General features: G+C 34.0%; 2 protein-coding genes, 1 non-coding gene and 1 pseudogene across 3 annotated transcripts; all 4 read left to right on the top strand.

The window, feature by feature from the left end:
- The first annotated feature begins 3,535 nt into the window (after positions 1 to 3,535).
- On the top strand, positions 3,536 to 5,996 carry LOC127250771 (UDP-glycosyltransferase 86A1-like). The gene is made up of 2 exons (XM_051274190.1): positions 3,536 to 4,212; positions 4,931 to 5,996. The coding sequence occupies exons 1-2, from the start codon at positions 3,663 to 3,665 to the stop codon at positions 5,851 to 5,853; spliced, it is 1,473 nt and encodes a 490-aa protein (XP_051130147.1). The 5' UTR covers positions 3,536 to 3,662; the 3' UTR covers positions 5,854 to 5,996.
- Positions 5,997 to 6,918: 922 nt separating this feature from the next.
- On the top strand, positions 6,919 to 7,070 carry LOC127251168 (U4 spliceosomal RNA). Its single transcript, XR_007838842.1, has one exon. It is a non-coding gene; the product is annotated as a U4 spliceosomal RNA (small nuclear RNA).
- A 975-nt stretch (positions 7,071 to 8,045) lies between these two features.
- LOC127250807 (UDP-glycosyltransferase 86A1-like) lies at positions 8,046 to 10,052 on the top strand. Its single transcript, XM_051274232.1, has 2 exons — positions 8,046 to 8,617; positions 9,010 to 10,052. The coding sequence occupies exons 1-2, from the start codon at positions 8,074 to 8,076 to the stop codon at positions 9,921 to 9,923; spliced, it is 1,458 nt and encodes a 485-aa protein (XP_051130189.1). The 5' UTR covers positions 8,046 to 8,073; the 3' UTR covers positions 9,924 to 10,052.
- A 344-nt stretch (positions 10,053 to 10,396) lies between these two features.
- LOC127251146 (UDP-glycosyltransferase 86A1-like) lies at positions 10,397 to 12,256 on the top strand (annotated as a pseudogene).
- The last annotated feature ends 522 nt before the right edge of the window (positions 12,257 to 12,778 follow it).

Raw genomic sequence — 12,778 nt, 5'->3', positions numbered from 1 at the left:
CCCATCCCAAGGGATCGTGGCCATCAAAGTTGCGCATCCTAAAGCTTAAAATCAGTTGTCGGAGTAGTCCACGTTCCTCCAATATCCTTAAACAGACATGCTGCCCCGCTGATGCCGGCAGCCCTCGTCGACGAATCCGCTGCCTCACCTCCTCCCGCCATAGTTCCTTGCGCCGCCGAGCCCCTAATAGGTGTGGTGGGCGGTCCATGCGGGAACAACCCAAGAATTGTATCCCGCATGGCTGTTGAAAGTTCTGTTTTCAGAGTATCCATTTGTCGATCCACCTTCGATTCGAGGCGCGACAATCCTTCTTGTTGTGCTTCCATGCCTGTTCGAAGTTCCTCTAGGGCTTCCTCCAAAGCTTCAATGCATTGTGTATTTGTTAGCGTCACCTCATCCGCTAAGATCAAGCAGGTCGGACCAATTTGATAACACGAGAACTTAAGAGAACCAAAAGACTAAACTTTATTGATAACCAAGGAAGAACTACTCATCCCGACCAAGCCGAAGCCGTGAAATTGAAGGAAATCAGAATCCTAATAATGTCTCAAAATAATAGTTAAATACTAGAGCAAAACTACTATGGGCCTAGGCCCAACCAACCTAACAATTTATTCAAAATAATCAAATAAGAAAATAAAGAATTGAGGTACTTAATAATAAACTTAGGCTTCACACCATTGCCACAATTAGCCCAAAGCGCACTTGCTCTTTCTTCCCTTGTCAGGAATCAACTTTTGGCTGTGCCCACCGCATATCAATAACTATAACCAATTTATTGATACTTTAATAAGAACTAACTTTATTGAATAAATGATAAAACACAAGTGCCATAACTGCATCATCCCTTGAATCAGACATCCCCTTAATAACTAGTTTTCCGTTAATTAAATTGCTTTGTTATTTTATCTTCATTAGATAATAAAAGAAAATTCCCCCCAATTATTTACTGCATTAGAACACGAAAAAGTGAATCACACGATCCCTATGGAGACGATCCCTTCCCATGTATTACATTAAATTGTGATAATGAAATAGGTAAAATATTTGATTGACCGCGCGACCGGTCATTTTTCCGGAGCTCCTCACTCTTTGTCTTTGTGCGTTTCTCTGTTCCTTGTGGAATGACAGGCTCTTTGGTGTCGAAACCTTCAATTGCTTCCCTTTGTAGTGTTGCCTCGTTGGAAGACTTGAAGTTGACGCGGAGTGAGCTGTGATATGAGCACTACAAAAAAATATCAATTTTGTAACAAAATTTTTTCGTTGTTAAATCCACTTTTTCCGTTACTAATGATATTAGAGACGGAATTAGAGATGGAATTATGTTAGCTACGTGAACTTTAGGAACGGAATTCCGTTACAAATATACTATTTTTTTGTAGTGGAGCCGCCAGATATTGTGTTATATTATAACACTGCTTTCTTTTATTTTCTTTTTGTTATTATTCTGATTTATTGAACTAACTTATTAATATTCTTAGTGAGTATTATTTGATTGCAGGAAGTCTAGTCATCAATGTTAGGGAAACAATTTCATAACAAACAACAATTAATATATTATAATTAAACACAACACATAAGATGTATAAAAATAGGTAATATGCAAAATACAAATTGATCGCACATTGCAACAATCAAGACAAGACAATACATGATGTATTCATTTAAAACATGTGCTGACAACTTGCAATTATTATACTGCTAGTACAATGCTGATTAATTTATATCAACATGATAAACAAATCGTAGAGGCAATCCTTATGATTCGACCGGATCATGTCATACATTTAAACAATATTTATTATAAATATTGTTGTGAGATATTAGAGTTAATGATCGAATAACAAATAGAAAACATAAAAAAGACATAGATTTACATGGTTTACTAAAAAACGAGTTGACTATCTCCACATACAAAAATTGAGAACATATTTTATTGTAGGATTTGAGCCACTTGGCCGCATGGCCTGGCTATATGGCATGGCCGTATGACAGCATGTTAGAATGAGAATACATGCCTATTTATAACATAAGTCTATGCCAATAATATCTAAATTATATATTTAAATCTAGGATATAATCTAATATCCAAATCATATCTCTAAATTATAATATTTAATATTTAAATCATATCCCTAAATTATCAACAGGTATTTTAGCATATTTATAATATAATATAAATTATGTTATAATACAATATATGTTGCATTATGTAAAAATTAATGTTATTTACTTTTATGACATATGCTTATTTGATTGGATTATCATGGGATCTACGTCCAAATCATAGATATTATTACATTTGTATTACATAATACTAATAAAAGTATTTATTTTTCTATTAATTTGTATTTACGCATGAAAATAATATGATTATTTAAAGTTCAACATATAAAAAGTAAATGAATACTTAATTATGGGACATAAGTTTTGTATTAAAAATTGTAATAAAAATATTTTCGGTTTATATTTGAATTTTTAGAAACTAATTTAAATATTATTATATAATATTTTATAAGATAAAAATAATATATTAAATTTAAAAATCATATATAAAATGTGTTTTTTTGCAAAAAAATATATATTTTTTCAAAAAAATTAATATATTACATATATTTATTAATTTTATATTAAAAAATATAGAAAATATATTTTTTAAACTATTTCATAAAGCAATACACTTATACAAATTACTACATAATAAATAATTGAAATCGAGTGACAAAAAAAAAAAAAAAAACAAAAGTTCCAAATTTATTAGGACGGCAAAGTTTTATAAAAATCTTCACCGACAGTGATGTGTGGCACAAAAATAACATAACATAACTTTCACAAATATTTTTATTATGTCCAAAATTAATCCCCAATCACATAAATTACTACTCTGCCTTATCTCCATTTCGTGGATATAAACAAAGGTTGCCGCCCCAACAATTCTACTTCTTTTAAGAATTTTTGATATTTTTGTTATTTGATTTTATATATAGAGTAATTGTACGAAAAATAATATATTTGTAATTTAAATAAAAATTAATATTATTTTGTTATTAGTGTATAATTATTATTTTTAAATAAAAATATTTATTTAAAGTAAAACAAATGAAAAATAGTAAAATAATACTTTGATATGGAAGAAATATTTCTTTTAATATTTTATAGATAAATTGATGACATGGTTATAAACTTATAATAATATATAAAATGTAAGACATTTCTTTTAAAAAAAAAAAAAAATCGGTGAAAAATACAAGTGTGTTCTTTCGGGAAAATTTTCAATATTTTTCTTACTAACCAATTTTTCTTTAAAAAAATATTAAATCAAATATTATATTTTATAGTATTAAAAATTATTCAAAATATTATATCAATACATATTTATATTATTATTGTAATTTAAATTTATTTTTATTCAAATCTCAACTCAAAATTCAAATTTATCTAAGAAACACACCTACTAAAAAACTAAATTAATTGATTTCAGACGAAAATGACAGAATAGATAAATTGATTATAAATTGAGAAAGCCTTTTGAATCCTCGATTCTTCCAAACACTCTTTCTAAATCTTTGGTAGCCTTCAAACTCTCGACATCAATTTACAACGGGCAAAGCCATTCTCTCGACATATCCATAGTTCGACGAAGCTAAGGTAAGGTTGCATCAATGAAGGCACACGCCCTTATGATCTCACTCCCTTACCAAGGACACATAAATCCTTTCCTACAGTTAGCCCTCAACTTAGCCTCCAATGGCTTCTCCATCACTTTCGTACACACCCACCACGCCCACCATTCGATCTCGAAATCCCGCCGCGCCGACCGACGGCGCAATCGCGATCGCGAAGACGACAATGTCTTTGCCGCGTCGCGTGGCGCCGGTTTGGACATAAATTACGCCACCATTTACGATGGCTTCCCGTTGGAATACGATCGAAATTCAAACATGCTTGAGTTTTGGGAGCACTTGCTTTACAAGTTCCCGGAGCATGTTGATGAATTTGTCGGAAAATGGATTTCCGAGTTGTCGTCGTCGTCGGAAAATGATGTGTCGCCGATCCCATTCTTGATCGCCGATACCTTCGCGACGTGGCCACGGTTGATCGCGAAGAAGTACAATCTCGTTAACGTCTCGTTTTGGACACAACCGGCTCTCGTGTTTGCGCTTAGTTATCATATCGATTTCTTTACTCGGAATGGACACTCCGCTCGATCCGGTATATATATATATATATATACATAGATGTTTTCGATCTTAATTTTCCTAATCAGTAAGCCTCAATAGCTAGAGCTGACAATGAATCGATTCGTATCGGATTGAATACTTTAAACGAGTTAAATAACTCAACTCTAACCCGATCCGTTTATTATTGTGTCAAGTTCGTGTTGACTCGTATACATAATTAAGTCGAAATCCTTAATTTAAATTCAATTATTTTTTGTCATGTTGTTATGGTATGTTAGTATTTGTTGATTTAATTGTAATATGTACACTGAATTAGGTTGAATTATTTAAAATTAAACTTATTTTAAAGGAATATGTAAGCTAATTATTATATTATAATAACTTTACATATTATAATAAATATATTAATTCAACCATAATCCGATTCATTTATTATCATATCGGGTTCGTGTTAATTCGTATACATAATCTGGTTAAAATCCTTGACCCAAACTCAATTATTTCGTGTCGGGTTCGTATCAGATTGTCTTGTCGTGTCAATTTTTTCTGGCTCTAGCAATAGCCCACTAGCTCACTAAACTGCGCTAGGCAAATTCTATGTAATAGATTCAATCCATGAGGCGTCGGCAGATTGAACTCATAATTTTGAGGTCACAAGTTACCTTACCATACCAACTCGGCCATTTCTTACATCAATAGGTTATTTCTACATACGTATATGCTAACTTGTTCGTTTCGTTGTGGAATAGGGGATCGGGATGCCGTAATAGACTACATTCCCGGAGTCGAGCCGATGAGCGCGAAGGACTTGATGCCGCATCTACAAGAACCCGACGAGTCGCACATCGTTCACAAGATCATCGCCATGGCAATAGACGAGGTGAAAAAAGCCGACTTCGTCCTACACAACACGGTGCAAGAACTCGAAGAGCACGCCTTGTCCGTCTTCGGAAAATTAATGCCGACGTACGCGATAGGGCCGACCAATTTTTTCTCGATGAACAATGCTTTCTCCAATGATCTTTTGTCCGAAACCGACTGCACTGAATGGCTAAACTCGAAGCCACCCGGGTCGGTCCTCTACGTCTCGTTCGGAAGTCTCGTCACGATCGGTAAAGAAGTCGTTCGAGAAACGGCGGAAGGCATTCGACTTAGCCGGGTGAGCTTCCTTTGGGCTATTAGGCCCGGCGCCACCGACGACGGCGAGACGAATGCGCTACCGGCGGGTTTTCAGGACGGCGTAAAAGATCGAGGATTGATCGTGCCGTGGTGCGATCAGAGCGCTGTGCTGTCGCATCCGGCGGTCGGCGCCTTCGTGACGCACTGTGGATGGAATTCAATTTTGGAGAGCATGTGGCACGGCGTGCCGATGATATGTTATCCTGTGCTTTATGATCAGCCAACGAATCGGAAGTTAGTGGTCGACGATTGGAAAGTCGGGATTAATCTCGCCGCCGGCGCCGGCGCCGCCGTCGTCGACGGCGAGGATGTGGCGGAGAAGATCAAGAGTGTGATGTGTGGAGAAGCATCGCATGAATTGAGAAATAATACTTTGAAATTCAAGAAGATTGTTCGAAATGCATTGGCTGAGGATGGATCATCGAAGAGGAATTTCGACAGATTTGTTAAGGATTTGAATGAAAAATTAATGAAAAGTAAAAAAATTGCATAAAATTGTAGGGGATGCTCTCCTAGAATAAAATTGTTTACTATTGAACTTTCTTTGTAATAATAAATATATATTTATATATATATATATTCGGTTCGATTATTGTTCGAACGTATTAAATGCCAGTGTTCTGCTCATTTTTTCTGAAAATACAAAGTAAATTTTTCGAAAGCATCAATTTTTAGTGTAAATAGCACTGTGTTTTTCAATAAAAATTATATGTTATTTGTTTATTTCTTAAATTAGCGCTCCAGAGAAGTACGGATGATGCTTTATAAGAATATGTACAGCGCTCTATAAAAGTGCTTTATACAGTGTGTGTGTATATATATATTGTGCTCTTATATAAATATATTTGGTGCTATTTGAACTTTGAATTGGTGCTATAAAAATAACCAAACGGTGCCGTCTGCAAATTTGAACAATGCTATATAAAATAATTAGCACCACGTTGATTTTTCTATATCAGTACTGTAACAAAGGTTATATGTATTTTATTCAACATATACCCTCACTCATAGTCAAATTCGAATTATAGTTTCCAAATGAGAATATTTCGTCATTTGATCTATAAAAACTTGCTAACAAAAATGATTTAAGTTTTCGATTTTGATTTTCATTATTTATATATATAAAAAACTTATAAAAAATACTATCAAATTAAATACTTAATTTTTATTTTTTATATTGTACTAATAATTATTAATTTTACGATCAAGATATTATTCTCTCTGTCCCATTTATATAGGCCTATTTATTGTAGATACAAAAATTTAGATAAAGTATAGTTAGTAAGTAATTAATAACAATATTATTAAAAATAATTATTATATAGTAAAAATAATTATAAATTAAGATTAAAATAATTAAAATAATCTAATTAAGATTTAAAAATAAAAAATATAATTAAAATATATAATTATATTTAAAAAAATGACAATAATATGAGACAAACAGAAATAAAAAATATGAAAAAATTATATGGGACAGAACGCGTATATTACTATGTATATTAGGCCACATCAAACTATTATTTTAATTTAAAACTCAACATTTTGACTCCTAAACATCTTTGCGCTTGGGGCAATGACGCAGTAGTGAGGTTCTAACCGAGGCGTCGTCTATTGCTGGTTGAAAACTATTTCCAAACCCCCTCCTCGGCCCGGGCCTGACTCGGGCCGTCGAGAATTTCTGGAAGGGCTCCCTGAAAGGGAAAAGCCATATAAAAAAAAAAAAAAAAAAAAAAACCTACAATCAAACATATTATTTTTATTTTTTTGAATTTTGTAGATATTAGTTTTTGCTGTAATTTACTTGAAATATTAATTGAATATCATATTTTGTATATTGGTTTGGAATTTTGAAGTATTAAAAAGTTTTGAAAATAGCAAAATAATAAATATTTGATATATATATATATAATGTTTGTAATGAATTGTGTCAAATTTTACGAAAATGAGAAGTGAATTTCACTTAAAAATTTTTAAGAAAATAGGTAAAGATATATTTAAAAAAAAAAAATTTGATTTTCTAATAGCTAACCAAACACACCCTTACTTAAAAGCAGCCACCAATACTTATATATATATATATATATATATAGATATAGTTGATGATGACTAGATCGAATTGCAAAGTAAATCACGTCTCAGAATTGTAAATAGCTTTTGTTAGGTTCATAAAATCCAAATATAAAATTTATTTTAATTACTGATTTTATATTTTTTAAAAAAATATATAACATTAAATAATTATTTTTTATACTCCATCTTTCTGATTTTAAAAGATTCCATTTATTTTTGAGTTATTATACTTGATATTAAAAATATCTTTATATTTATATAATTTATTACGCAAATGTTATTGTAATAGTATTATAAGAAACTTGTAAAAGTATTTTATTTTATTTTTATTATATTTTTATATAATAATTAATATTAAAATATTAATACGCAAGTAAATCAAACTTTTAGAACCGGAGATGTAGTATTATACTAAAAATTAAATTTTACATGTAAAACATCACATCAATATTTACTTATATCATATCAAACAATTATTCAAATTCAAATTTATACTATTAAAAAAAAAAAAAAATTTAAACCCAAAAACAAAAACAAACACACCCTACACTACACGTTAAATACACTACACCAAGACCTTGTGAAACACAACTATATATTCTTATCCTTAACTTCGTCGAATGATTGTTCGGAGAAAACAATGGAGAATAATAACAAAGTTGCAATAACCCCTAATGTCCTAATGATTGCAATTCCCTACCAAGGCCATCTAAACCCTTTTCTTCATTTAGCAATCAAGTTGGCTTCAAAAGGCTTTGCCATACATTTTGTGCACACTCTCCATGCTCACCATGTCATCAAAAGCTCTTCCGAAAATCGATTCGACGGCGATGACGTCTTTTCCGGGGCACGCGAGTCGGGCCTCGACATACGCTATTCCACGATTTCCGATGGCTTCCCCATCGAATATGATAGATCGGAGGATGTCGTGAGCTATTGGGATCATATGTTGAAAGTGTTTCCTTCTCTTGTCGACGAGTTTGTCGCTAATTTGATCAACACCGTCCCGCCGTCGCCGTGGATTATTGTGGCCGATACTATCTCGTCGTGGCAAGGATTGATCGCCGAGAAGTATAACATGGTGAATGTATCCTTTTGGACCGAGCCGGCCGTCGTGTTTGCCCTCGATTATTACGTGGATCTTCTTACAAAGAACGGACATTTCCCGTCCTCATCCTCGTCGGGTATGTGAGACATATATTATATTGGAAATATGAAATTGAATTTCTCTATTTGATTCCTAACTAATATTTCATCAAAGTAAAATTAGTATTTTAAAATTTCTTCGGGTAAAATTAAAATTTTATAAGATTAGTAATGTAATTTTTGGATTAATATAAAATCATTGTAACAAATAGATACGATCATGATCATCAATGACAATTGTATAAATAGAGAATAAAAATAGTGAGTAAACATTTAAAATATTATATATTGTATGAAGCTGTGTTATATGTTGTTTTGTATTATATTAACATATAATATATGTTGTATGCCCTTATATGATGCGTTGTCAGTCCCTATAATCTTCTTTTCAATGCTTGTTCGTGAAATGATTTATTATCGGGCATGGTAGGAGATCGGGATTGCGTGATCGACTACATCCCCGGAGTCGCGCCGATACACAAAAAGGACTTAATGTCTAATCTTCAAGAATCCGATTCGACATCGATTCTTAACAAGATTTTGCTCAAGACATTCGAGGAAGTTAAAAAAGCCGACATTGTCCTACACAACACGGTCGAAGAACTCGAGTCGTATACACTATCAACCTTGAACGAACTATGGCCGACATACGCCATAGGCCCGATAAACTTCTCGCCGGAGACCACCAAACTCGACATTTCCAAGAGCCTACTTCCCGAAACTGATTGCACCGAATGGTTGAACTCGAAACCCCCCGGATCAGTTCTATACGTCTCGTTCGGAAGCCTCGTTCAGATCGAACAAAAAGTTATTCAAGAAGTGGCTCGCGGGCTTCGGGCGAGCAAGTTAAACTTCCTTTGGGCACTAAGGCGCGACATTTTCGAACATGAGATTAATGTTTTTCCTGCCGGATTCGAGGATGATGTAAAGGATCGAGGATTGATCATCACGTGGTGCGATCAAATCGCCGTGATGTCCAATCCGGCGGTCGGGGGATTTTTGACGCATTGTGGATGGAACTCTATATTGGAAAGCATGTGGTTTGGGGTACCTATGATATGTTATCCGGTCCTTTACGATCAACCGACTAATCGGAAGCTAGTGGTGGATGATTGGAAGATCGGGATCGACCTTTGCCAGGACAAGGCAAAGGTCGAGGGGGAAGAAGTGGCGTGGAAGATCAAAACATTGATGAATAGTGAAACCTCGGACGGTGTAAGAAATGAGATGAAGAAGCTCACAAGTGTAATTAGGAGTGCTTGGGGTGCTGATGGATCTTCCACGACGAATTTCAACCGGTTTCTAGATGATTTGAATGATAAAATACAACAAAAATATAGCTAATTATTTTTTTAAAGTAAAAAATCATCGGTAAAATTATGTGTTTTTGCAATCTTGACAATGTTGGAATTTGAAATTTGAAGGTCTGTATAAATATAATATTTTGAAGAGTTGATAATTTAAATAACTTTGTAATAATGTGTTTGAAATTTAGATTGAATTTAGAGATTTAGATTTTTTATCTAAATAATTAAAATTAATAATGAAATAATACCCACATAATTTATAAATAAATAAGTAACTATATGGGGTGATTAGAGTAGACTAAATCAATGGAATACTTCATTTCATTTGGATTTTAAATTTAAATCAAATTTCAAGTAAATTAGATTAATTTTTAAAATATCTCAATCTACATCATAAATTTATTTTTAATCAAATATTCATATATTATATCATATTGGGAAAAAAAAAAAAAATCCAACCACAATCTGATTCCAAACCAAACATAATTGACATCCAACCACCTTAATTATAACTAAGTGATCATTTCTGGGCCGTCACTCCAGACTGTTTCTCTCTCCACGACGAAACTTATCTTTTCCCATCAGTTTCCTCCCGACAATCCGAAACTATGGAGGAAGAATACGAGGTTGCACTGAAACCACAGGCTGTGATGATAGCCTTCCCATACCAAGGCCACATAAACCCCTTCGTCCATCTTGCAATCAAGCTTGCCTCCAATGGCTTCTCCATAACCTTCGTCCACACTCAATACATCCACCACTTGATCTCCGAATCCCGGCAAGAACTCGACGACGTCTTCTCCGATGTCCGAGCTTCCGGTCTCGACATTCGCTATGCCACCATTTCCGACGGCTTTCCTCTCGACTACGATCGAAAGGCCAACTTCCCTGAATTCGCACGGTCTCTTTTCGAGGATTTTCCTTCTCGTGTCGATGAATTTGTCGGGAATATGTTCGAGGAACGGCGCGATCCGTCCACCGTACGAGTTATGGTTGCGGATACCATCACGGCGTGGCCTCGATTTATCGCCGAGAAATATGACATGGTGAATGTATCGTTTTGGACCGAACCGGCTCTCGTCTTAGCCCTTAATTGCTCCATGGATCTCCTCGCTGGAAATGGCCACTTCCCCCCATCGGGTATTGTATCGATATTTTTAATTGTTTAAATGTTTGAAAAAACTTTTAAGTGAAAATAGATAACAAGTTACGTTCTTTTGATTTGAATATGAAAATACAGTTCAGATTGAATAGTAAAAATATTGAAATACTATTATCTCTCGCATCCCTGCGAGGTGATAGTAGAGAGCATTTGATCGATTACATCCCTGGAGTCGATCCTATAAAAACAAAGGACTTGATAAGCTATCTTCTAGAAGCTCCGACAACATTTGGACAAAAGATGCTCCTCAAAATCTTCGAGGATGTTAAGAAAGCCGACTTCGTCTTACACAACACGGTGCAAGAACTCGAGCCACGTACATTGTCAGCTCTAAGCGAACGAAATCCAACTTACGCCGTAGGGCCAATCGGTTCTTCGACCAAAATAAATGTCTTGACGAGTCTCTTTTCCGAAATAGACTGCGCCGTATGGCTTAATTAAAAGACTCCAGGCTCCGTTTTGTACATCTCATTCGGAAGCTTCGCCGGGATTGCGGGGCAAGTAATCAAAGAGGTGGCTAAAGGGCTGGATCTGAGCATGGTACATTTCATTTGGGTCATTTGAGAAGGGCTTGTCGCCGGCGAGGTGAAATTTTTTCCGATTGGGTTCGAGGAAAAGGTTAAAGAAAGAGGTTTGATCGTGCCGTGGTGCAGTCAAACCGCGGTGTTGTCACACCCGGCGGTCGGAGGATTTCTGACACACTGTGGATGGAACTCGATACTGGAGAGCATTTGGGCTGGAGTTCCCATGCTTTGTTACCCGGTGACCTATGACCAACCGACTAATCGGAAGTTGGTGGTGGATGATTGGAAGGTCGGGATTAACTTGTGCGATGATGATGTGGCGCCGTTGGATGCGAGACATGTGGCATCGAAGATCAAGATTCTGATGAATAGGGAAAGAAGCGTTGGCGGCCTGAGACACACAATGGAGAGGCTCAGTGACACGGTGCGCCGTGCATTGGATGAGGATGGATCTTCGACGAAGAATTTCGACCGGTTTTTGAAGGATTTTAAGTATAAAGTTAAGCGTCATCGATCTAAAAATAAATTTTGATGAGCTAATAATAGTATCTTTGTAAACTACTCCCTCCATCCCACATTATTCGTTCATATTTTCTATTTTCGTCCGTCACACATAATTTATCCTTTCCTTTTTCGGAAAATTAATTATACATTTTAATCATATTTTAAAATTTAAAATTTAAATTTTTTTAAATCTTAATTAAACTATTTTATTATATTAATCTTAATCTATAATTATTTTTACTAAATAATAATTATTTTTACTAATACATTTTTTAATTACTTACTAATTATACTTTACCTAAATTCGCGTGTATACAGTAATACACCCATATTATATGGGACGGAGGGAGTATTGTATCAACTTCAAGATTTACCTAATGTGGACTCGAAAACAGTGGCTATGAATTTTTATATTGTAGAAAATATATAATAATAATAATAATGTAAAAGTAGAAATATATATAATTTAAATTTCAAATAAAAATTAAATATTAGTCATTCTATATAATTTTTTAATAAAAATATATTATTGTTTTTATACAAAAACATCACATTAAAATATTATTTCAGTAAAAACTCATATCAAATATTTTATTTTAAATAAATTTTAAATCACAATTTACAATGATAGGATTATGTGTTGCAATTAATATATGTAAAAATATACTTAAATATTATGGATGTGTTTGGTTTAATTTTTCA

This window comes from Andrographis paniculata, unplaced genomic scaffold (genome assembly GCF_009805555.1).
Source record: "Andrographis paniculata isolate CXL003 unplaced genomic scaffold, ASM980555v1 Contig38END, whole genome shotgun sequence".
Lineage (NCBI taxonomy): Eukaryota > Viridiplantae > Streptophyta > Magnoliopsida > Lamiales > Acanthaceae > Andrographis > Andrographis paniculata.
This window is presented reverse-complemented; position numbering and strand designations above follow the sequence as displayed.